Below are 21,631 nucleotides of genomic sequence, written 5' to 3'. Positions count from 1 at the left end.
ACCCTATTACTGTAGTACCTATGTGTCCACTTAGGTGCTGCTCAGTTAATACCAGTTTGCTGGAGAATATATCTGGTGCTTGTTTTTCCATTCTTGGGATACTTCACTTAGTAGTATGGGTTCCAGCTCTAACCAGGAAAATATAAGATGTGCTATATCACCATTGTTTCTTAGAGCTGAATAGTACTCCATGGTATACATATACCACATTTTATTAATCCATTCTTGGATTGATGGGCACTTGGGCTGTTTCCACAGCCTTGCAATTATGATAGTGTGCTTATTTTATACTTGTATATCCTCTTTGGTGAACTGTCTGTTCACATCAGTTACCTGTTCTCTAATTGATTTTTCTTTTTTTACTGTTGAGTTTTGAGAGTTCTTTAGATATTCTAGATAAAAATCCTTTGCCAATATTTTCTCCCAATCTGTGGCTCATCTTCTGATCCTCTTCACAGGATCTTTCATGGTGCAAAAGTTTTGAATTTTGATAGAGTACAATTTGTTAGGTTTTTTTTTTCTTGTAAGGATAGTGATTTTGGTGTCATGTTTAAGAGATCTTCACCCATCCTAAGGTGCCTAGCATTTATTACTATGTTGTTTTATTCTAAGAGATTTATAGTTTTTATGTTTTACATTTAAATTTATGCACCATGATCCATTTTGGATTATTCATGTATAAGGTGCAGTTCAGTTAGGGATTCAGTTTTTTAAACCCATGGATGTCCAATTGTTTCCACAGCATTTGTTTAAAACAGTATCCTTTCTTCATTGGGTTATTTTTACCCCTTTGTCAAAAATAAGCTGAGCATATTTGTGTGAGAAGATGTGTGGAGAAGTTAGCTAGACCTCAGGGAGAGGTGAAATCTTCAAGGGAAGAGTTCAGGACCAAGGACAGAGCAACTAGCATATTCCCAATTAGGGACGGGGGTTCTGGGTTCTCTATTTTCTTCTTGATCTGTGTGTCTATCCTTCGGCTAACATTATACTGTCTTTATTATAGCTATATAATACGTCTTAACATCAGGTAACATCTTCCTACTTTATTCTTTTTCAAAATTGTTTTAGTTATTCTAGTTCCTTTGTGTTTTCATATAAATTTTAGAATAAGCTTGTTTTTATTCACAAAAAATATTGCTAGGATTTTGATAAGAACTGTATTAAATTTATAAATCAGTTTGGAGAGAACTGACATCTTTATTATGTTGAGTTTTCCAATCCTCAAACACAGTACATATCACAATTTATTTAGATATTCTTTGATTTCTATCATCAGTGTTTTGTAATTTTTAGTGTATAGATGCTGTACATATCTAGGTAGATTTATACCCAGGTATTTAATTTTTTTGGAGTGGTTGTAAATAATACTGTGTTTTTCATTTTGGTTTCTACATGCTTGTTGCTAGTATATAGAAATATGATTTTTTTGGTGTATTGACTATGAATTCTGTGACCTTGCTGAACAAATTTATTAGTTCTAGGAGGAGTTTTTGTGTGTATTCCTTGGGAGTTTTCTATGTAGACAATAATGGCTTCTGCAAACAGGGATAGTTTTCTTTCTTCCTTTGCAATCTGTATGTTTGAATGGTGTCTTGGATGCCATAGGGAGCCCCTGGAAGGTTTTAAACATTCTGATGACCATGGGGAGGATTGGACCCTAACAGCAGCAATGAGACATCAGTGCCATAGTTCAGTAGCACGGAGGAGGTCATGCAGGGAGGAGGAGCAACGGGGCAGGAGTAAGAAGTAGACTGCAGGGATGATACGAACCAGGATTTTATGCATTCATTTTTCCAAGTTGTCAAGGTGATATCTGCTCACTGGTGACTTGATATTTCTTATCACCTATTTTAAAAGAATGAAAATTAAGCTCAACCCTGAAAAAAGGAGTTGCTCCAGTTTCTGCTGGTCCTAAAACACCATGCTGTTAAGCATGCGATCGGGCTACTTGATCAGATCTGAGCTGTTTTTCCTTCTTCCTCTCCTTCCCTCTCGTTTCCTCCTTCCCTCCTTCCCTCTCTCCCTGTTTCTCTAGGGAGGGAGTGATGGCTTTAAGCTAGAGCTCTTCCACAGCAGAGCTTGGGTCCACTTCTTGATACCAGCTTCTTGTCCTGAAGCCTGTTCCTCCGTCTGTCTGTCTCCCCTCCAGGGAGATCCCACTGTGACCCCCAGCCCAGGAGTTGGTCCTGGCAAATGAGGAAGCTGTCCATGCAGCAGTCTTGTGAATGGGATGAGGGCGGGATTTCCAGGAAAGGCTCCCGTTGCCCACCTGTGCCTGGAGATGGATTGCCACCCAGAGTTCTCACTCCTGCCTGCCTGAGTGGTTCTCCCAAGAATACTGCAGTTCAGGGCTCCAACGTTAAAAATCTAAACTGAATCCTCCCTTGAAAATATGGATGTGCCAGAGTGTGGCAAGAGGGTGGGCTGGAGTCTCTGGATCTTTGCTTGCATGAGAGGAGAAGGGGCTTGATGGACAAAACGTTGTCCTAAGAGAAGAGAAGTCCATGTCCCTGACCTTGGTTTAAGGAGCTGAGCGGAGAGAGAGGCAGCCTCCAAATGCCCCCGCGCCTGGTGGGCTCTGCTCACCTCTGCTTTCTCCCCTTCTCCCCCACGGGGCTGACCCAAGAACCCACCTAAACCCCCATACTCTTTCCACCTAATTCTTGAAGGCTGAAAGGAAGTAGATTAGAAGTTTAAAGTGTATGCTGTCAAGAAAAGCCCAGAGTCCTCTGTGTTTGGTGCTGAATCTGAGCCAGGAATCTGAGCGTGAGAGGACAGGAGCTGGCTGTGGGGGAGAGGGCACGACCACGCGGCTGCTCCCGGCGCTCTCCTTCCTGGCCTCCCAGGTGAGTGGGCTGCAGCCTGGGAACCTGGACCTGCAGGGGAAGGGGCAGGAAGCAAAAGGTCCCTTCTCTAAAGACAGACGAAGTGTTTGGGAAATAGTCGGGGCGTGGTGGAAGGGAAAGCTTTTGCAGAAGCCGGGGGTAGAGAGGGAGGAGACTTTCTCTTGCTTTCATATAAGCCTCGGCATATGGAGCAGGGGTGGCATCTCAAACGCACACAGGTGCCCGACAGGTGACGTCAAGACATAGCACAGTTGGGGGAGGCAGGTACTGTGGTGAGCTGGAGCCCACGTGCTCCCTCCAAGGGGCAGCGATCGGCCAGCTGTCCCCACGCGGCGTTGCAGGCCCGCTGTCCTCAGGCATTTTCCCACTTTCAAAAGACAAGCCGGAAGTGAAATGTCTTCATGTTCACACGTAGGCAACCAACTCCACTGGAAAATATTGTGACCAAAACAAAACATGTCCGCAAGTCCGTGTGAGTTATGGACACTCGCCTGTGACGTCTGAGGACAGGACAGAAATTTCAGAGCCCCGTAGTTCTGCCTGGGGCCATATGGTGCCCCAGCAGGCGTGGGGACTGACCTTTCCAAGTGCACAGACGGGCCTGCAGGGAGGCCGCAGGTCCAGCTCTGCTCCCTGGCCAGTGACGGGGGACCAGGTGGCGTCACCCCTCAGGTCTTGTCGTTCTTACACGCGCTATGCAGGCTCTAGGTTGCAATGCTCCCAGGAGGCAGTTTCAAGCCATGGCTGCAAATGCCTCGATGCTTCTTCCCTTAGCGTGGGGCTTACGTGCCCTCCCCCCGAGTCTGGGTGGGCTATTAATGCTTCAGCCCGTGGGCCGGAGCAGCATTTCTCCGCCTTTGTCCCATTGTCATCCTCCTCCAGAGCCTGTTTAGGTATTTTTCCCCCTAAAAACCTCCCCTTATGAAATTTTAATACCAAAGATTTAATGTGCATCTTTCTATCTTTGTGTTTCATAACTAAAAAGAGTATCATTGTTTTCCCCTTTCGAGAACCAACATGTGCCCTTTTTGGGCATGCGTGGCTCGAGCATGGGGAAAGTGCCACCGCGTGGCTTCCAGAGCCAGCTCAGGAGAGACCTGCAGCTCCTCCCTCAGTCCCTTGAACCACTGAGCTCTGGGCACGTGGCCTCTTAGAACCCAGCTGCCACATAGGAAAGCCACGTGTAGGGTCTCTGGGCAACAGTCTCACCTGAGGTCAGTCTTGGGTCACCCAGCCCCTGCTCCAGGCATGTGGGGGAGAAGCCTCCAGGCGATGACAGCACCCAGCCCTCCACCTCTTATTAGCTGACACCGACCCAGACGTCGTGGGTGAGGGACAGGCCACCTCTGCTGCACTCTGTCCAAATTCCTGACCACAGACAATCTCCGATGTAACGAAATAATTGTTGTTTCACGCCGTAAAGTAAAATGTAAGCAACAGACAACTAGAATATTCCAGCTCAGTCAGTTCTAGGGGGAGGGAAGATGCCTAGGAGGGATGAGCATGGCTCTGCTGCACAGACGGGGGCTGTGAACACAGTTGATTGCTGCTGCTGCTCGTAGCTCCTCTGTGATGTCACGTGCTGGGGAAGTTGTGGCTCTTGTGCTGTGATCAGCAGTATGCCGACGCTGGAGACTGAGTCAGGCCGTGGGGTGGGGCGGTGTTCCCGGCAGTGCTGTCCGGGGCACCAGCAACCCCCCCCCCACACCCTCCGAGGCTCCTCCCGCTGCTCTTGGGCAATCTCGGGGCAGTTGCCAGCACGAGGGAACTAGCCCCGTTTGCAGGTGGCGAGGAAATAAATGCTAAGGGACAGAGGAGGAGTTTCGGATGGATCATTCGGCTCAGTCTTGGGGAAATTACAGATGACGCGGTCTCTCCTAACAAAGGCCTTAAGAAAAGAGAGATAATGATTCAAAAAAAAAAATAGTTCAAAATAAAATACAGTGAAAAAAATGAGCAGAGTACAGAAAGAATGTCAGTAAAAGAGAGAAATAATGACAACTCGATCAAGAGAAAATATATATGCTTTTGCAAATTAAGAGAGAAAAAGGCGCACAGGGTTACCCCGTTGAGAGTGAGCTGGAGGAAGGGAGGCGTGAAGGGCGGGCGCCCTGGGCTTGCTGTCGCACACGCAGCTCTGGAGGAAGAAAGCGCAAAGAGCAGCTCAAGCCCAGAGCGGTTGATGGCAGCTGTGCTGGCTGGGAGCTCCCTTTTCTCCATCGTTTGTACAAGCTGTTCCCTCTGCCCAGAAGATTTTCTCTTCTCTGTTTGAAGAAATCAGAGCCTCATGCTCATCCCTGAAGGCTCAGGTCAGCCCCTTCCTGGCCACCAGAACACTTTATGCTACTGGCTGGTGCATAGAGATTGGCAGTAGCATCGGATATGAAAGCCGAGCTCTGAGCCAGGAAATCGGGTGACAGGCAAGAGGCCCGTGTGACAGTCCTGTGCAGGAAGGTAACTTTAGACTGCAGAGCAGGGACAACCCCCTGAGGGAAGAGCATCAGGACAGACTCCAGGAGATGCCAGGAGAGGGGGTGAGAGCATGGAGGGGCTTCAGCAAGGAAGAGAGAAGAGGGGGAGAGGCAGCTGGTGCCGGGCAGAGAGGCCCATCGGAAGGTAGAGGGGACAGGCTGGAAGGTGACTTTGGAGTCAGTAGAATAAGCAGTTTTGGTGCAGTGAGATGGCCCACAGTCCACAGCCAGGGACAGACATGCAAAGCGATGGGGAAAGAAACTGGGACAAAAGTAAAGCCAAAGAGAAAAGGCAACTTCCCTTCCTGACACCCCCACCACAGGCTGGGGTTCAGAGTGACTCGGGACCCCAGGGGAGGCCGTCAGAGGGGAGGGCCAGTGGGTCAGGCTCTGGGAGGGACGACAGCCAAGGCAGGAGGCGCCCTGTGGTGGGGGCGCCTGGAAGGAGTCTGGGGTGCGGCAGATTCTCCAGCTGTGGGCCTGAGCACCGCCTGCTTCCCAGGCGTGAAGCCAGCGGCCCCGGGGAGGGGGCGAAGAAAGGTTTTATTATCCAACAGTTACTAGGTGGGGTGTTGGGGGAAAATATAAAGATAACATAAATGGTATCTGTGTTCTAGGACAGTGTCTTTTCTCTACCTTGGCAGGCAGAGAGAGGGGCACATAGAGATAGACAATGACGATATGAGAGAGACGGGGACAGACAGACGGAGGATATGTGAGAGGTACGGAGATGGATAGGTGAGTGGATAGACAAATAGGCAGATGCTTACCCAACACGTAACACACGTGCACATGCGCACACACACACACACACACGCACACAGACACGTACACACACTCTCTCTCAAATGCACGAATCCCCGTGGAACTTCAGGACTCAGCACGGGACTCAGCCCCCAGCCCACACCCACTCCTTCCTGGCAGGGCGGAGGTGTCTGGATGGGTTAAAAGCCTCCACAGCTGGTCTTGACTTGTACCTAGAATTGAAAACCTCTCCTCCAAGGAGCTCGGGGCACAGGGAGGAAGACAGGCAGTGGGACAAGGTGTGACTGAAGTGACAGCTCTCTGGAATGTCGCTCAGGCCTGCACATCGGCCTGCCTGAATCTCTGCTCTGGATGAGCCAGAGACAAGACCGTTGTTCAGTGGAGTCAGTGCCGCACCCGAGACAGCCTCTGATGTTGCCCCTCTGCTGTGGCCAAGACAGCGAATCCAAAAATATTTCATATTCATGGAAAATTTCACATTCATTCTCCCCGCCCTGCCCAGTAGAACTCAGGGGAGCCTCTGAACCCAGAGGCAGAGGCGTGATGAGGCGTGGGGGTCGCAGGTGAGGCTTGGGGCTGTGTTCGTGAGCAGCCCTCCCACCCACACGCGCCCCCAACCACGGGCACGCACGGCTGCAGGCAGGCGCTGACTCCTAGGCGAGAGAGCAGCTCGTTTTTCGGCTTAATATCACATCTGGGGAAACCTTAGCAGGTGCAGGCGATGCTGAGCCCACCTCAATCCTCCTCAGTCTGGATTGAGAAAATCCCACCATGTCCGCACACCTTAGGCATAGCCTACAAGTCCAGAAGGGATGAAAGGCTCATGGAGTTTGGCATGAAGACACGGAACCGTCGTACATACTCCACACTCCCGCCTGCGTGAAGGTCTCAGTCGGCTCTGTACTGGCTTATTCCCAACTCTGACCAGATATCTGAGAGTTATCAGGAGTCTGAGGAAGGCCCATAATTTAGAAGAGAAGGACCTGATAATACAAAACAACACAACAGAGACATGGCCACAGGGTGAAAAGATACATAAGTCAGGGAAGAGAAGAGAGCTTGAAACACATCGGCAATGGAGAACCCAAAGAGAGCTTTGGAAATAAACATATAATTTCTAAAATCAATATTTGAAACAAGGGTTGGAAGAGAAAATAAAAGCATAAAATAATGCACTATAAGAGCCTCCCCAAATGTAGAACACACCCCAGGTATATGAAACATATAAAAGGAAAAAGAAGAGACAAAAAGAATGTCTCAGGGAGAGAGGGGAGGAGCGTGACCGGGGGCGGGAGAGGCTGTGAAGGCCACTTGGGAGGACAGCAGAACAAGCAGGGTCAAGCAGGCAGCAGGAGACAGGTAGACAGGTGGGAAGGAAGCAGCCAGAGCCAAATGAAGCCAAAGAGAAAGGGCCAGGTCCCTTCCTGCCACTCCCAGCACAGGCCTCAGCTTGAGAGTGTCTCGGGACCCCAGAGGAGGCTGGCACCAGGGGGGGCCTGCGAGGGAGGCCGGTGTCAGCTGTGGGTGCTGCCTTCTTCCCAAAGTGCAAATCAGCACGTCTCCATCTGGGGCCTTCTCGCCCCTATCCTGCGTCTCCTGCCTGGGATTCCCCCAGCTCCCATCCTTGCCCCTGGGGCAAACCCCATCATGACTGGGACTTCTTCTTTTCCAGGTGCACAAGTGTCAATGCAGCTAGTGCCACAGTGTGACTCATTCTTTCCAAAGCATGACACCCCTTTCTTCCTAATATGGAAAATGGGGAAATGGCTGCAGATATAGAAGGACGTGATAAGGGAGACTCGAAGCACATTGGAGCAGGCTTGGGGGATTCTCTTCCCAGCTTGGCTTCAGGTCCCTGAAGGGCGTTGAGCACCTGTGAGCACCCAGGCGAGGAGAGGAACCAGGACCATGTGGCTGTGCCCTGCTCTGCTCCTGGTCATCCTCTCAGGTGAGTGCATGGGGGCTTTAGACGCTGGGATGCCAGGTGCTGGGCAGGAGACAGAGAGGCTCCAGCCTGGGAGACGGAGACATTGAGAGAGAAGGGCCGGCCCGAGTCACTCACCTCTGCCCCTGTCCGTCAAACCACAGTCAGGTTTTCCTTGTCTCACAGGCTCTCTGTTAGGTGCTGTGGAAACAGGCAAAACCAAAACAAAGAAAAATGCTTCCTTTCTAGAATAGTTTCTCACCCCTGGCCGTTCACATAAACAGGTGAATGAGCTAATGAACGAGTTCATTTTCTACAAAATTTTAAGGAGCGCAGCTACTCAGGGAAGGAGGTTCCACGGGAAGTAAAATGACCACAGTTACTTATCCACTGACTTATCAAATATGTAGGAGGAAAAACTCCGACAGGGAGATTTGCATGCAGAACGTTTGCTGAGCAGACACACACATGATTATCGTCAAAATTTCAAAGTTAATGCAGATAGAAGGGGCACATATGTGTAAGGGTCACCTCAGGCCGCCACAACAGAGAGACAGACGTGCATTTCTCACAGGTGTGGGGGCTGGGAAGTCTGAGGTCAAGGCGCCCACAGAGCAGGTGCTGGCGAGGGCTCCCTTCCCGGCTTGCGGGCGGCTGCCTGCTCCCTGTGTCCTCACTGACCTCTGTGTGTGCACCTGGGCGGGTAGAGAGAGAGCAGCTCCCCGGAGTCTCTCATCAGGGCACTAATCCCACTGTGAGGGCCCCACCCTCATCACCTCCATGTAGAATCTGGACATGGCTGGAATCCTCAAGGAGCCAGCGGGTGTGGGGATCAGGGAGAACAAGCAGGCTCTGGAGAGGAGGATACTCGTGGCCCAACCCCAGGAGTCTGTCTGGGTCCTGCAGGAACCAGTGGGTCCCAGGGCAGCCCTGGGCTCGGGGTGGCAGGGATGCGCTGCAGGCTTGTGTTTGCAGCTGCTTCTCCGTCAGTGTCCACCTGCAGGGAGTGGCCAACAGGGGAGATGATGACCACGCAGTGTTGCTGAGAAACAAGACAGAGGACCCAGGAAGTAGTGGTGTCAAGAGGCTGTGTGGAGCAACTGTGGGGTCCCTGTTGTAACCACTGGGTCAGAGCAGGAGGGGAGAAAGGACCGTGTGTCCATCAGGGACAGTCAGAAAAGCCACATGTTCACTGTGACCATGGAGGAGCTCAGGAGAGACGACGCTGACACACTGATGTGGGATTGAGTGACGTGGAACTGACCCCGGGGGTCCAAGGTGAAGGGACCAATGACCCAGGGGAGAACTCTTCCCTCATGTGACCAGTGTGTCGAGGATGGAGGTTTCACAGTCTCCTTCCCCAGGCAATGAAGATGCGCCCCCACCCCTGCCTGAGATCCTGTGTGTGAGTGTTAGTGTGTGTGTATTTGTGTGTGTGTGTGTGTAATTTAGAGCTGTCACATCTGCAGTAGAGGTTGTGAATGTACCTCCTACCATTCCAGGCAGGTTACAGAGGGTGAAGCAGCATTGTCTTAACCAGTAAGTTATTCCTGTTCTTCCTTCCTTTCCTCACCTTTGCAAAATTCAGCATACAGGGAAATCTTTCCTTACTGAAGCAAAAATAACACTTGAAGCACGGCAAATGACTACTGACAGGAGGGCTCGGTGTCGGGGAGACCCTGGCAATCGGGAGCAAGAGATACCGGGGAGACCCAGCCCGCCTCACTGCAGCCCACGGTCCTCGTGCAAGAAGTGGCTCTGTCATTTCAGATCTTTCAGTTTTTCTGGAGCAGCCAGAAGTCTGGATTTCAGTGGAGACGTTCAAAGTTAAGACTCGGGCTTACCGTGTTTCCCGGAAAATAAGACCTACCCATAAAATAAGCCCTAGCAGGATTTCTAAGCATTTGTGCAATATAAGCCCTACCCCGAAAATAAGACCCAGTGATGGGCGCAGCTACACAGCGTGTCTGCACGACCCGAGCATTTCGTTGCGGAGTGGTAAAGAAGACGAGCAGCCCTTCTCATCTGCCCCATGAGAGCTCTATTGCTCGACAGGAGAGATTGGGGCAATGGTTCTAAAGGAAATATAGTTGCAAGAAATTCTGGTTGGAATTTGGAGTTTGGAGAGTTATGATGATGTTCCAGAAGAAGATGACTTAACTATATTTGAATAATTGTAGATTGTTGTGCCGTACTTAAAAAAAATAACACAGCCCCTGAAAATAAGCCCTAGGGTGTCTTCTTGAGGAAAAATAAATATAAGACCCTGTCTTCTTTTTGGGGAACAAAAGCAGCAGCAGCAGCGACAGCCGTGGGTGTGGGGCCCACAGACCCGTCTGCGGCTGAACCGCTGTCAGGACTCAAGTCCGTATATCTGTGTTCCTAACTGTGGCTCTTCCCTGTCCCTGTGCTGTCTGTGTCAAGGTTTCTTATCATCAGGTTTCCGTTAGTTTCACAAAAGGAATTTGATGGATTTCCATTTTTTTATGCTGTGTAACATAAGTACAGCAAAGGAATTTTTATTTCTTTAGAATTTTAAAAAGTTACCAATAATGCTAGCTGCCAACAGAGCCTTTCTATTAGGATGAATTGTTTGATAACTTAGAATTTTTGCTGCAAGATCCGTTCAGGCTTTTTACTTGCTTTTGAGTCTATTTATCATTCCTTTCAGGTGAAGTTAACTATTTTATGGAGTACATGTTAGTCTACATTAGTATAAAGTTCTGGAGTTATAATGTATTCTATTACAATTAAAAATTTTTATATCTCATGGGATATGCAGTCGGCCCTACCTGTTTGTGGTTTGCAAATCCTCAGATCCACCCTGCAATGGGTGGAAAGTATACGGAAACATTGCGCCTGTACCGACCATGTACGTGCTTTTTGTTCTTGTCATCACTCCCTAAACAATCCAGTGTAACAAGTATGTACGTAGTGTTTACATGGGATTAGGTATTGTAAGTAACCCAGCGATGGTGTCAGGCAATTGGGAGGATGTGGGCAGGCCATACGCAAATACCGCCCCATTTTACGTAAGGGACTTGAGTATCTGCAGTTTGGTGTCCGTGGGAGATACTGGAACCAACCCCCTCAGATATGGGGGGGCAGCGGTGCTCATTTTGATTACGCGGGCCTCAAGATTTTCTACATTATTGTTGCTTCTCCTCTCTGCCCCCAAGCCCTTCTGTTTTCCTACATTAAACTAATCAGTTCTGAGATTTAGTCAGTTAGTGTTACTATCTTTATTTACTAATTATTTACTTCTTATATGTATAATTTCTTCTTATTATCTCTTTAGCATTACTACTTGTTATCTTTTCTAAGTTAAACACTCTGATAATTTTCTTCATTTCCAACATTAGCGCATGTTTAAGGCTAAGAGTTCACTTTTGTCTACCTTAAACAATTGAGACACAATTCACACAGCTTAAAATTCACTCTTTTAATGTATATAACTCAGTTACTTGTAGTATATTCACAAAGTTTTACAGACATCACTTCTAACACTTCCAGAACATTTTCATCGCCTGAAAAGGAAACCCCATAGCAATGTGACACCCCCTGCCCTTGGCATCCACTAATCCACCTTCTTGTCTCTATGGATTTGGTTATTGTAGAAATTTCATGTGAATGGAATCATACAATACATGATCTTTGTGTCTGGCTTCTTTCACGTAGCGTGATGTTTTCAAGTTTCATCGATTTGGTAGCGTGTATCAGAACTTCATTCTTTTTTGTGGCTAAATAATATTTCAGAGTGGATACACAGCGTTTTGTTTCTCCATCCATGTGTTCATGGACCTTAGAGCTGTTTCCACCTTTTGTTTATTGGCAATAATGCAGTGTGAACCTTTGTAGTGTGTTTTTGTGCGGAGATGATGTTTTCAGTTCTCTTGGCTATACCTAGGAATATAATTGCTGGGTCATGTGGCAACTCTGTATTTAACTTTAATTGCCACTTTTCCCTAGCAAATACAGCTTTGACCATATCAACAAGTTTTGATATGTAATGTTTTCATTTTTGTTAAAAAATGTAATGAGTCGACGTGTTCTTCATATTATCTGTAATCAGACCAGCTTTGATAAGGAAGTTTTCTTTCCAACTTTAAGCTTTATTTTCTGTAAACAATTTTTGGATATATTTTTATTTCTGCTAAATAATTTTAGATGTGTTTTTTTCTTTAAATATATTTACCTTAAGGTTTATTGTCTTTCTTTTGTGTTACAGAAATTTTTCTTATAGTTAACAAAGGAAACCTCAAAAACTCATCTTTCCTCAAAGGGATACGTGTAGTTTTCTTAGTTCCCTTCACATGTCATAGAAAGCAAATGTGAGTGTGTGTAGCCCAATTTCTGTTCCCGGTAGGCATTCGTTTGATCATGAGATGAAACTGGCTTCAGCTCTTACCAGATTAAACTCTGCCTTTGCAAGACATTCTGATGAAGTCTAATGTTCTTATTCATCCAGGGTACCAGTAATAATAACAAATATAATATACTGCATGGGTAAATACTATTATTGTTAGGATAGGGAGCTCAGGGAGTGGGTAGAGAAAGAATTCTCAATGCAAAGATTAGGATAGAAAGAAGTAAAAGGTTTATTTTACTTTCTCTGAGAGAGGGGGAGAGAGAGAAAGGAAAAGAGAGAAAGGGGTAAAATGCATGACACCCAAAAGAAAGAAAGGGGAAGTGAGAGCCCCAAGCAGAAGAGGCTTGGGACTTTTATGGGGAAAAAAAGAAAAATTTATTGTTGCAGTCTAATTAGCAGGAGACAGCTGTGAGATGTCAGAGTGTTTGTTTTTCCCTTTTTCTTCTCCTGGAGACTGGCTTATCCATGTAGTCTGGCCAAGTTGGTCTGGCAAGTGTAAAAGAAGAGGATTTACACTTCCTTTCTGTCTGCTCAGCTCTTCTCAAATGATGCGAAAGCAATCTCTGCAGATGGTTGATTTTCAAAGACTGCAAGTTAATACCCATGTGATTAATCTTAAAAACAGCAAGTTGGATAGTTTATTTTCCCTGTTAGTTTATTAGCAAGGCCATCCTTTTACTTATTATCCCCACTGATAGGAAATGAAGGCACAGAGAACCTGGTTTGCCCAAGTTCACAGAGCTTGTAGATGATAGAGGCAGGATTCAAACCCAGGCCCTCTGGCACAGCCTGTCCTCTTACTTGTGATTGGGTGTCTCTCGGCATATGAGACAATACACCTCCTCTTTCGAATGTGAGTTGCTCCCAGGGAAAGGGAGAAGGGGACTGTGAAAACTCTAAAGACCTTCTAGTTCCATCTCATATTTGTGCCACAACAATCACAGCTATTGTTTATTGCCTGTACATAAATCATCAGAATGTATCATTTCTGTAAATGGGTCTCCCTGTAGGTCAATTGAATTTAAGAAATTTGTGACAGAGGTTTCTTTAAGGTATTTCCACTGTTTTGAGATCCTTCAAGCAAAAGATCATGCTGCAAATATCACATAGACCATTGATGCCCCAAGCAGATGGTTTGAAAGTAAAAGAGCTAATTAGGCATGTGGCATTCTCTCCCTTTAACTGGCTTGAATCATTGCAATCGAATTTAGTAAAAATCTTACAGGACACAAAGGGCATAGAACCGGTGACACCCTGTTTATACCCAAACTTTATGTGTTTTACCTTAAAGGGGTAGCTCATGCTAGGAGTTTTGGAACTGGAATTTACTACAATTTATGGGGAAACTGAGATCCCAAAGCACATGGAGACCAGTGGGCATCACAGTTAACGTGGACTTCAAAGGCTTCCCCAGGGGGGTTCACCACGGCAGAGCCACTGGGGACTACTAGAACCTCCAGGAACAGTGCAGAGTCAAGGCAGCCATGATTCTCCTGTGGAAATGGGTCATTTGGTATTTTCCCCCATCAAACGAGGAATATACGAACACAGTCTCAAAAGGACGTTCCTTGAAATAGTATATAAATATTTGTGGCCATAATGAGGTAGAGAAGGGTGAATTAGGAGAAGCTATTATTGCTCAGTGTCAATATTGTTGTTTCTCTTGGGGTCTGTGGCTGTGCTGTGCAGGGACTTTCCTGGTGGCTTTGACCCAGTAGAATACAGAAGGACAAAAGCTTTGTCATGTGGAAGGTGTATTTCTTCCCCGAGTGTTATTGAACCCAGGCGACACTGAGATTTGGGAGCTGTTCCCAATACAGGAGGCTGCCCTTGGGGCGGGGTGTGACAGGGACATGGATTTGTGTTTTCCAGGCTACTCCACTGCTGGGTATCCAATGACCGGTCCAGGAGCAGCAAGAGGCCGGGAGCGGGGCTCACTGACCGTGCAGTGTCGTTATGAGCCAGGCTGGGAAAACTACAACAAGTGGTGGTGTCGAGGCGTTGAGTGGAGCAGCTGCAGCATCCTTATTGTGACCACTGGATCGGAGCAGGAGGTGAAGAAGGACCGTGTGTCCATCAGGGACAGACACAAAAACCACACGTTCACGGTGACCATGGAGGAGCTCAGGAGAGATGACGCTGACACCTACTGGTGTGGGATCGAGAGAAGTGGAACTGACCTTGGGGTCCAAGTGAAGGTGACCATTGACCCAGGTGAGATGGTGTGGATGTGTGGATGTGTGAGTGTGTTTCTCAGACTCTCGTCTGTCCTGGTCCCTTCAGTCCAACTGGAGTGAACTGTCACTCGGCATGAGATGTCCCAGATGATGCTTGAGTCCTGAGGTCTTGTTATGGATTGGATATTTGTGCCCTCTAAAACTCATGTTGAAACATAATCTCTCATGTGGTGTAATTGAGAGGTGGTTCCTTTAAGAGGTGATTGGGTCATGCAGGCTCTGGCCTCAGGAATGGATTAATCCATTCAAGGATTCAGGGATGAGTGGGTTAATCCTGGAGTGTGACTTATGGCTTTATAAGAAGACAGAAAGAGACCTCAGCTGGCAGGCTCAGCCCCTTCAGGAACCAGTGACTCCCAGGGCAGCCCCGGGCTGGGGGTGGCAGGGATGCGCCGCAGGCTTGTGTTTGCAGCTGCTTCTCCGTCAGTGTCCACCTGCAGGGAGTGGCCAACAGGGGAGATGATGACCACGCAGTGTTGCTATGACACAAGACGGAGGACCCAGGAAGTGGTGGTGTCGAGGGGCTGTGTGGAGCAACTGTAGGGTCCCTGTAATGACCACTGGGTCAGAGCAGAAGGGGAGAAAGGACCCTGTGTCCATCAGGGACAGTCAGAAAAGCCACCTGTTCACTGTGACCATGGAGGAGTCCAGGAGAGACGCCGCTGACACATTGGTGTGGGATTGAGAGATGTGGAAGTGACCTGGGGGTCCAAGGTGAAGGGACCATTGGCCCAGGGGAGAACTCTTCCCTCATGGGTCATGTGACCAGTGTGCTGAGGATGGAGGTTTCACAGTCCCCTCCCCCTTCCCCAGGCAATGAAGATGCGCCCCCACCCCTGCCTGAGAGCGTGAGTATGAGTGTTGGTGAGTTTGCGTGTGTGTGTGCATGTGCGCGTGCGCCTGTGTGGAATTCAGAGCTTTCACATCTGCATTACAGGTTGTGAACGTACCTCCTACCATTCCAGGCAGGTTACAGAGGGTGAAGCAGCATCGTCTTAATATATAAGTTCTTCCTGTTCTTCCTTCCTTTCCTCGCCTTCGAAAGATTCAGCGTACAGGGAAATCTTTCCTTACTGAAGCAAAAATAACACTTGAAGCATGACAAATGGCAACTGACACGAGACCTCGGTGTGAGGGAGACCCTGAGCAGCAGTGAGGACCTTGGCAATCGGGAGTAAGAGATGTGGGGGAGACCCAGCACCCCCACCCCCCACTGCAGCCCAGGGTCCTCGTGCAAGAAGTGGCTCTGTCATTTCAGATCTTTCAGTTTTTCCAGAGCAGCCAGAAGTCTGGATTTGATTGGAGACTCTTGAATTAAGACACGGGTTTAGTTGGGAACAAAAACAGCAATTTTGGCACCATAGGCGTGGGGCCCACAGACCTGTCTGCGGCTGAACCCGTTGTCAGGACTCAAGTCCACACCTGTGTTCCTAAGTGCGGCTCTTCCTTGTCATTGTCCCTGTGCCGTCTGTGTCAAGTTCTGTTATTGGGTTTACATTAGTTTCACAAAAGGAATTTGACAGATTTTCATTTTTTTTATGCTCTGGAATCAGAACATACATAGAGAAAAGAATTTTTGTTTCTTCACAATTACCTGTAATGCTAGCTACCATCAGAGCCTTTACTTGGATAAATTATTTCATGACTTAGAATTCCCCCCCAATGTTTACTGGTCTATTTGGTTTTTTTTTTTTTTTTTTTTTTTTGAGTTTATTTATCATTCTCCCACAAAGTTAACTATTTTATTGAGAACATATTGGCATAAAGTTCTGGAGTTAGAAAGTATCCTGTTATGATTTAAAAGGTTTATGTTTATTTTGATATATACTTAGTCCTTCCTGTCTGTGGGTTCCACATCCCTGGGCTCATAAAGGAATGTTCGCCATTGAGTTTAGAAAAATCTTACAAGACACAAAGGGCATAGAAGGGGTGACGCCCTGTTTATACCCAAACTTTACTTGCTTTGCCTTAAAGGGTAGCTCTTACTAGGAATTTGGTAACTGGAATTTACTGCAATCTGTGGAGAAACTGAGATCGTGTAGCACATGGAGATCAGTGGGCATCACTGTTTCCGTGGACTTCAAGGCTTCCCCCTCGGAGTTCACCACGGCAGAGCCATGGAGACCACTAGAACCTCCAGGGACAGTGCAGAGTCAAGGCAGCCCTGATTCTCCTGTGGAAACGGGTCTTTTGGGATTTTCTCCCATCAGAAGGGTATAATACAAACACAGTCGCAAAAGGATAATTCTTGAAATAGTGTATAATAGTATATATTATGTACTATTATATTTATATAACATAATAATATCTAGTATATATTATATACTATACTATAAATAGTATATTTGTGGCCATAGGGAGGTAGAGAAGGGTAAATTAGGAGAAGCTATTATTGCTCAGTATCACCACTGTTATTTCTTTTGGGGTCTGTGGCTGTGCTGTGCAGGGACTTTCCTGGTTGGTTTGACCCAGTGGAACATTGAAGGGCAAAAGCTTTGTCCTGTGGAAGGTGTATTTCTTCCTTGAGTGTTATTGAACTCATGTGACACTGGGATTTGGGAGCTACTCCCAATGCAGGAGGCTGTGGCCCTGCCCTTGGGGTGGGAGGTGACAAGGACATGATTTGTGTTTTCCAGGCTACTCCACGGCCATGAATCCAACCGCCGGTCCAGGAGCCTCGAATCTGATCGCCTCCCCAGGAGCACTGAGCAGCGGGGAGCTGGGCTCAGTGACAATGCAGTGCCGGCAGAACCCAGAGTGGGAAACCTACAGGAAGTGGTGGTGTCCCGGGGCTAACTGGAGCAGCTGTAGGATTCTTGTGGTGATCCCTGGGTCAGAGCAGCAGGTGAAGGAGTACAGGGTGTCCTTCAGGGCTGGTCAGGAAGACCACATGTTTAACATGACCATGGTGGAGCTCCGGAGAGCCCACCCTGACACCTGCTGGCATGGGATCAAGAGAAATGGTACTGATCTTGGAGTCCAAGTGAAGTTGACCCTTGACCCAGGTGACAGTGTGTAGATGTGTCTCTTAGGGCTGCTCTGTCCTTATCCGTGAGGTCTCACTTTATGAACTATCAATGAGCATAACCTGTTGCACATAATGATTGAGTCCTGAGTTCTTGCTATGGCTATTTCTCTCCTCTAAAACTCATTTTGAAAAATAATCTCTCATGTGGCGGTATGGAGAGGTGGGTCCTTTAAGAGGTAATTGGGTCATGCAGGCTCTGCCCCCATGATTGGATTAATCCATTCATGGGTTAATGGAAAGGTGGGTTACCATGGGAGTGGGACTGGTGGTTGTCCAGTAAGAGGAAGTGAGACCTGAGCTGTCACACTCAGCCCCTTCGCCTGTGATGCCCTGCAGAGAGTCCCCCAGCAAGAATCCTCCCACCGGATACGGCCCCTCGACCTTGGATTTCTCAGCCCCCACAATTGCATGAAACAAATTGCTTTTCTTTATCAATTACTCAGTTGTAGGTATTGTGTTATGAGCAACAAGAAACCCAGACTATGACAGTGTCATAGAGTCAGGTCACCCACTGAGGGTCGGAGGGCAGGGCTTCTCCCGTGTGCTCTGCCACTCCCAGCACCTTTGCCAGGATGGATTAAGCCTCTCTAGGTCCATGTTCTAAGTTCTGAACAGCTCAGTGTCTACGTCTATTGCTCACAGAGGCAAGATGATGGTCCCAGCTGCAGCCCATGGGCAAAAGACTGTGCCTTCCATGGTACCGAGAGACCCCAACCTGCCAGTTCCTTCCTGGGACATCTCGTTCCCAGGTGCTCCCTGCGCTCAGTGAAGTCTGGGCTGGGACTTCACAGCTGCTGTTGCCACCCCCATCCCACATCCACGCTGGGACAAGAGAGGCCCAGCGTCGTCGGGTGCTGGGTGTGATTCCTGAGGTCCAGAAAGGCCTTCACAGTCAAATAGCTGCGTTCCTGGGGTGAGTCCCACCAAGCTCCAGTTATGCATTTGGGCTTAGCAAGGTTGTCTTCCCACGTCCTTCTAGAAGGCAGACACTCCTGGGGGGCTCCGAGGGGACATTCCCCAGTGGCCTGGTGTGTGTGTTGGGTTGGGCTTCTTTTCCCCACCGGTGGCCGGAACCATTGTAGGGCCCTGGTGCCACGGGGTCAGCATCGCAGTCCTCACGGCCCCACGTGGCATCCGGGATCCCTGGGGAATGTTCTTGTTTGGGCTTGGGTAGCAGGGCTTGCAAGGAGACAGTGGCCCCATCCCGGTCATCAGTGCACTAGCTCTGCCCTCCTTGGAACAGTCCAGGCCTGGTCACACCAGGAGCTCCTCCTCCCTGGGTCGCATGTGTGTCCATACTCACGTCTTGCTGGGGTCATGCGTGGGGCCCCCAGCCCATTCCTGTGCAAGTGTTGCTAGCGAAGGAGAGAGAGCTGCTGCACTGCCCGGGTGCTCCCGCTCCCCTCTGACCGCCTCTGAGGCTCCCCAGGACTCAGACTCCGCCCATCGGCCTGGGAGCCTCAGCTGAGCCTGGAAGGAGCGATGGCTGCAGAGAGCAGGAGGCACAGGGCCCCTGCAGGCCTCTCCTTCCATAACCCCTTTGCCCTCCTGGCTCCACTGAGGTGGGAGGGATGTCCCCCTCCCTGTCCTGCACGAGCTGCTGTGTGTAGGGATGACAGACCTTTTGCACACACGGAGGGAAACTATAGAACTTCTGCTTCTGGGCAAGGTGGAGTAATAAGGACTCGATTAGCCTCTTAAATAAAATAGGCGAAATATATGGAAGTAAGATTTTGAAGGCATTGGACTCAGGCAACCATCAGAGGGATGTATAGAAAAAGGAAATGAAAGTGAGGGCCCTGTGCCTGCCCGGCTCACTGCCTTGAGTGACCTTCCAGGTGGAGACTCAGAGAGGGAAGCCAGGTGGAGCCTGGGGGACTGTTGTGAGAGCCCCCAGCTCACGTGGGTCCAGTCCCAGAGCAGGTGGCAACCTCCCTGTCCAGAAAAGAAAGGAACTTGGCAGGTGGGTGTTTACCTTGGGTCTTTCATGGGACAGATTTCTAGCTGCTGGACAGCCTCATGCACAGTTGTCTCGGCAGAGAGGAGAGAGTTGAAAAAAAGTGCCAGAGGACCCGGACTGAGCCTTCCCTGGGACCTCGGAGTGTCCCAGTGAGCCCTGTTGCTTCTGCCCGCAGCCAGGACTTGTAGGGGAGTGCAGGACTGCGGGAGCATTGGATTCCTCCTTCCTTCTTCCCTTTCCTCCTTCCTCCCTTGCTAGTTTCATTGAGATACACGTGGGATAAAGGACACGGCATGTATTAAAAAGTGTACAGTTTGAAACATTTTTCTTGTTGTTTTTATTATCTCGTCAAATTGCCCATTCTGCTGTCTGTGGGCATGTGGGCAGTTCCACGTTCTTGGCCACCGTGAGTGGTGTCACTGGGAAGGTGTGAGCCCACGCCTGTGGCGAGCTTGTGCGGCCTCCTGAGCAGCACGAGGAGGGACCCTGGGGTTGCATCAGGAGGAGCGACTGTAAGAGAGGAGAGGCTGCAGGGACAGTTCCATCTTAGCCTCAGCACGTGTGTCAGGACGAAGCCAGGCCCTCCTGGGCAAAGTAGGGCCTGAGGTGTGGGTTGGGACATCTGCCACAGCACCCCCAGTTCCTGCAGCCCCCCGGGGTCTGCAGAGCGTCTGATGCACTTGCTAGGAGGCACCGGCTCCCTGCCAGAGACCGTGGTGACTTGTCCAATGACGCAGCTGCCTCACCGGACACTGCTGCCCTCTGAGGATCTACTTCAGGGGTCTGCCCTCCTTTCCTCTCCTGACCCCAGACCCTCGACTGGTCACTGGTCACTGACTGGGTCAGGGCCAGCACGATTCTCCTGGGGACCAGCTGGCGACTGAGGGAAAAGCAAAGCTGATCTGTCCCGCAGGACCCCGGGTGGGTCTGGCAGGCCAGGGAGAGTTTGGCCACATTGCGGGGTCAGACGCACAGCACAGGGGCCTCCGACCACTGTGGAGCCGGGAGCCGGGGTCTAGCGCACTGCAGCAGGTTCAGAATGAAACCAGAGCCAAGATCAAGATCCTAGAGATGAGAGGTACCCTGCGCGTCTATCCCTGGTTTCTGGAAACACAGTAGAGGTGGATCCACCAAGCAATTAAATTCTCATATTGATGTTGAGTCTGAGGAAGGCCCACAATTTAGAAGGGTAGGACCAGATAAAACAAAACAACACAACAGAGACAGGGCCACACAGTGAAGAGATACATAACTCAGGGAACAGAAGAGAGCTTGAAACACATCGGCAATGGAGAACCCAAAGAGAGCTTTCGGAAATAAACGTATAATTTCTAATATTAATATTTGAAACAAGGGTTGGAAGAAAAAGTAAAAGCACAAAATGCAACAATATAAGAGCCTTCCCAAAAGTAGAACAAACCCCACATGTATGAAACATATAAAAGGAAAAGAGGAGACAAAAAGAATGTCTCAGGGAGAGAGGGGACGAGAGTGACGGGGTGGGGGGGCAGGAGAGGCTGGGAAGGCCACGTTGGAGGACAGCAGACCACCAGCGGCCAGGACCCATCGGAAGGCAGGTGGACAGATGGGGAGGAAGCAGCCAGAGCAAAATGCAGCCAAAGAGAAAAGACCACGTCCCTTCCTGCCACTCGGAGCACAGGCCTCAGCTCCAGAGTGTCTCAAGACCCCAGAGGAGGCTGGCACTTGGGAGCCCTGTGGGGGAGGCCGGGTGTGAGCTGTGGGTGCTGCCTTCCTCCCAAAGTGCAAATCAGCACGTCTCCATCTGGGGCCTCCTCGCCCCGGCCTCCCCCTTGCCAGCCTCCTCCTCTCCCGCTGGCAGCAGATCCCGCATCTCGTGCCTGGGTTGCCCCTGGCTCCCGTCCCTGACCCCTGGTCAAACCCCACCAGGCCTGGGGACTTCTCCTTTTCCAGGTGCACAAAAGTGTCAATGCAGCTGGCGTCCCAGTGTGACTCATTCTTCCAAAGAATGACACTCCTTTCCTGTTCATATGGAAAATGGGGAAATAGCTG

At 49.1% G+C, this 21,631-nt stretch overlaps 1 protein-coding gene across 2 annotated transcripts in view; it reads left to right on the top strand.

The window, feature by feature from the left end:
- Positions 1-17,713, top strand: part of LOC105878908 (CMRF35-like molecule 1) — a 78,429-nt gene extending 60,716 nt beyond the window's left edge. Inside the window, exons 1-3 of one of the 2 annotated variants that reach the window (XM_075994727.1) lie at positions 7,866-8,030; positions 14,248-14,589; positions 17,249-17,713. In XM_075994727.1, coding sequence (XP_075850842.1) covers positions 7,991-8,030; positions 14,248-14,589; positions 17,249-17,631 — 765 coding nt within the window. In that variant the 5' untranslated portion in view covers positions 7,866-7,990 and the 3' untranslated portion in view covers positions 17,632-17,713. Of the gene's footprint in view, positions 1-7,865; positions 8,031-14,247; positions 14,590-17,248 lie in introns of those variants that run through there. The other variant, XM_075994726.1, reaches the window with a different exon arrangement.
- Positions 17,714-21,631: the final 3,918 nt, after the last annotated feature.

This window comes from Microcebus murinus, chromosome 18 (assembly GCF_040939455.1).
Source record: "Microcebus murinus isolate Inina chromosome 18, M.murinus_Inina_mat1.0, whole genome shotgun sequence".
Taxonomy (NCBI): Eukaryota; Metazoa; Chordata; class Mammalia; order Primates; family Cheirogaleidae; genus Microcebus; species Microcebus murinus.
The sequence above is the reverse complement of the archived record's forward strand: the minus strand, read 5'-3'. Positions and strand labels throughout refer to the sequence as shown.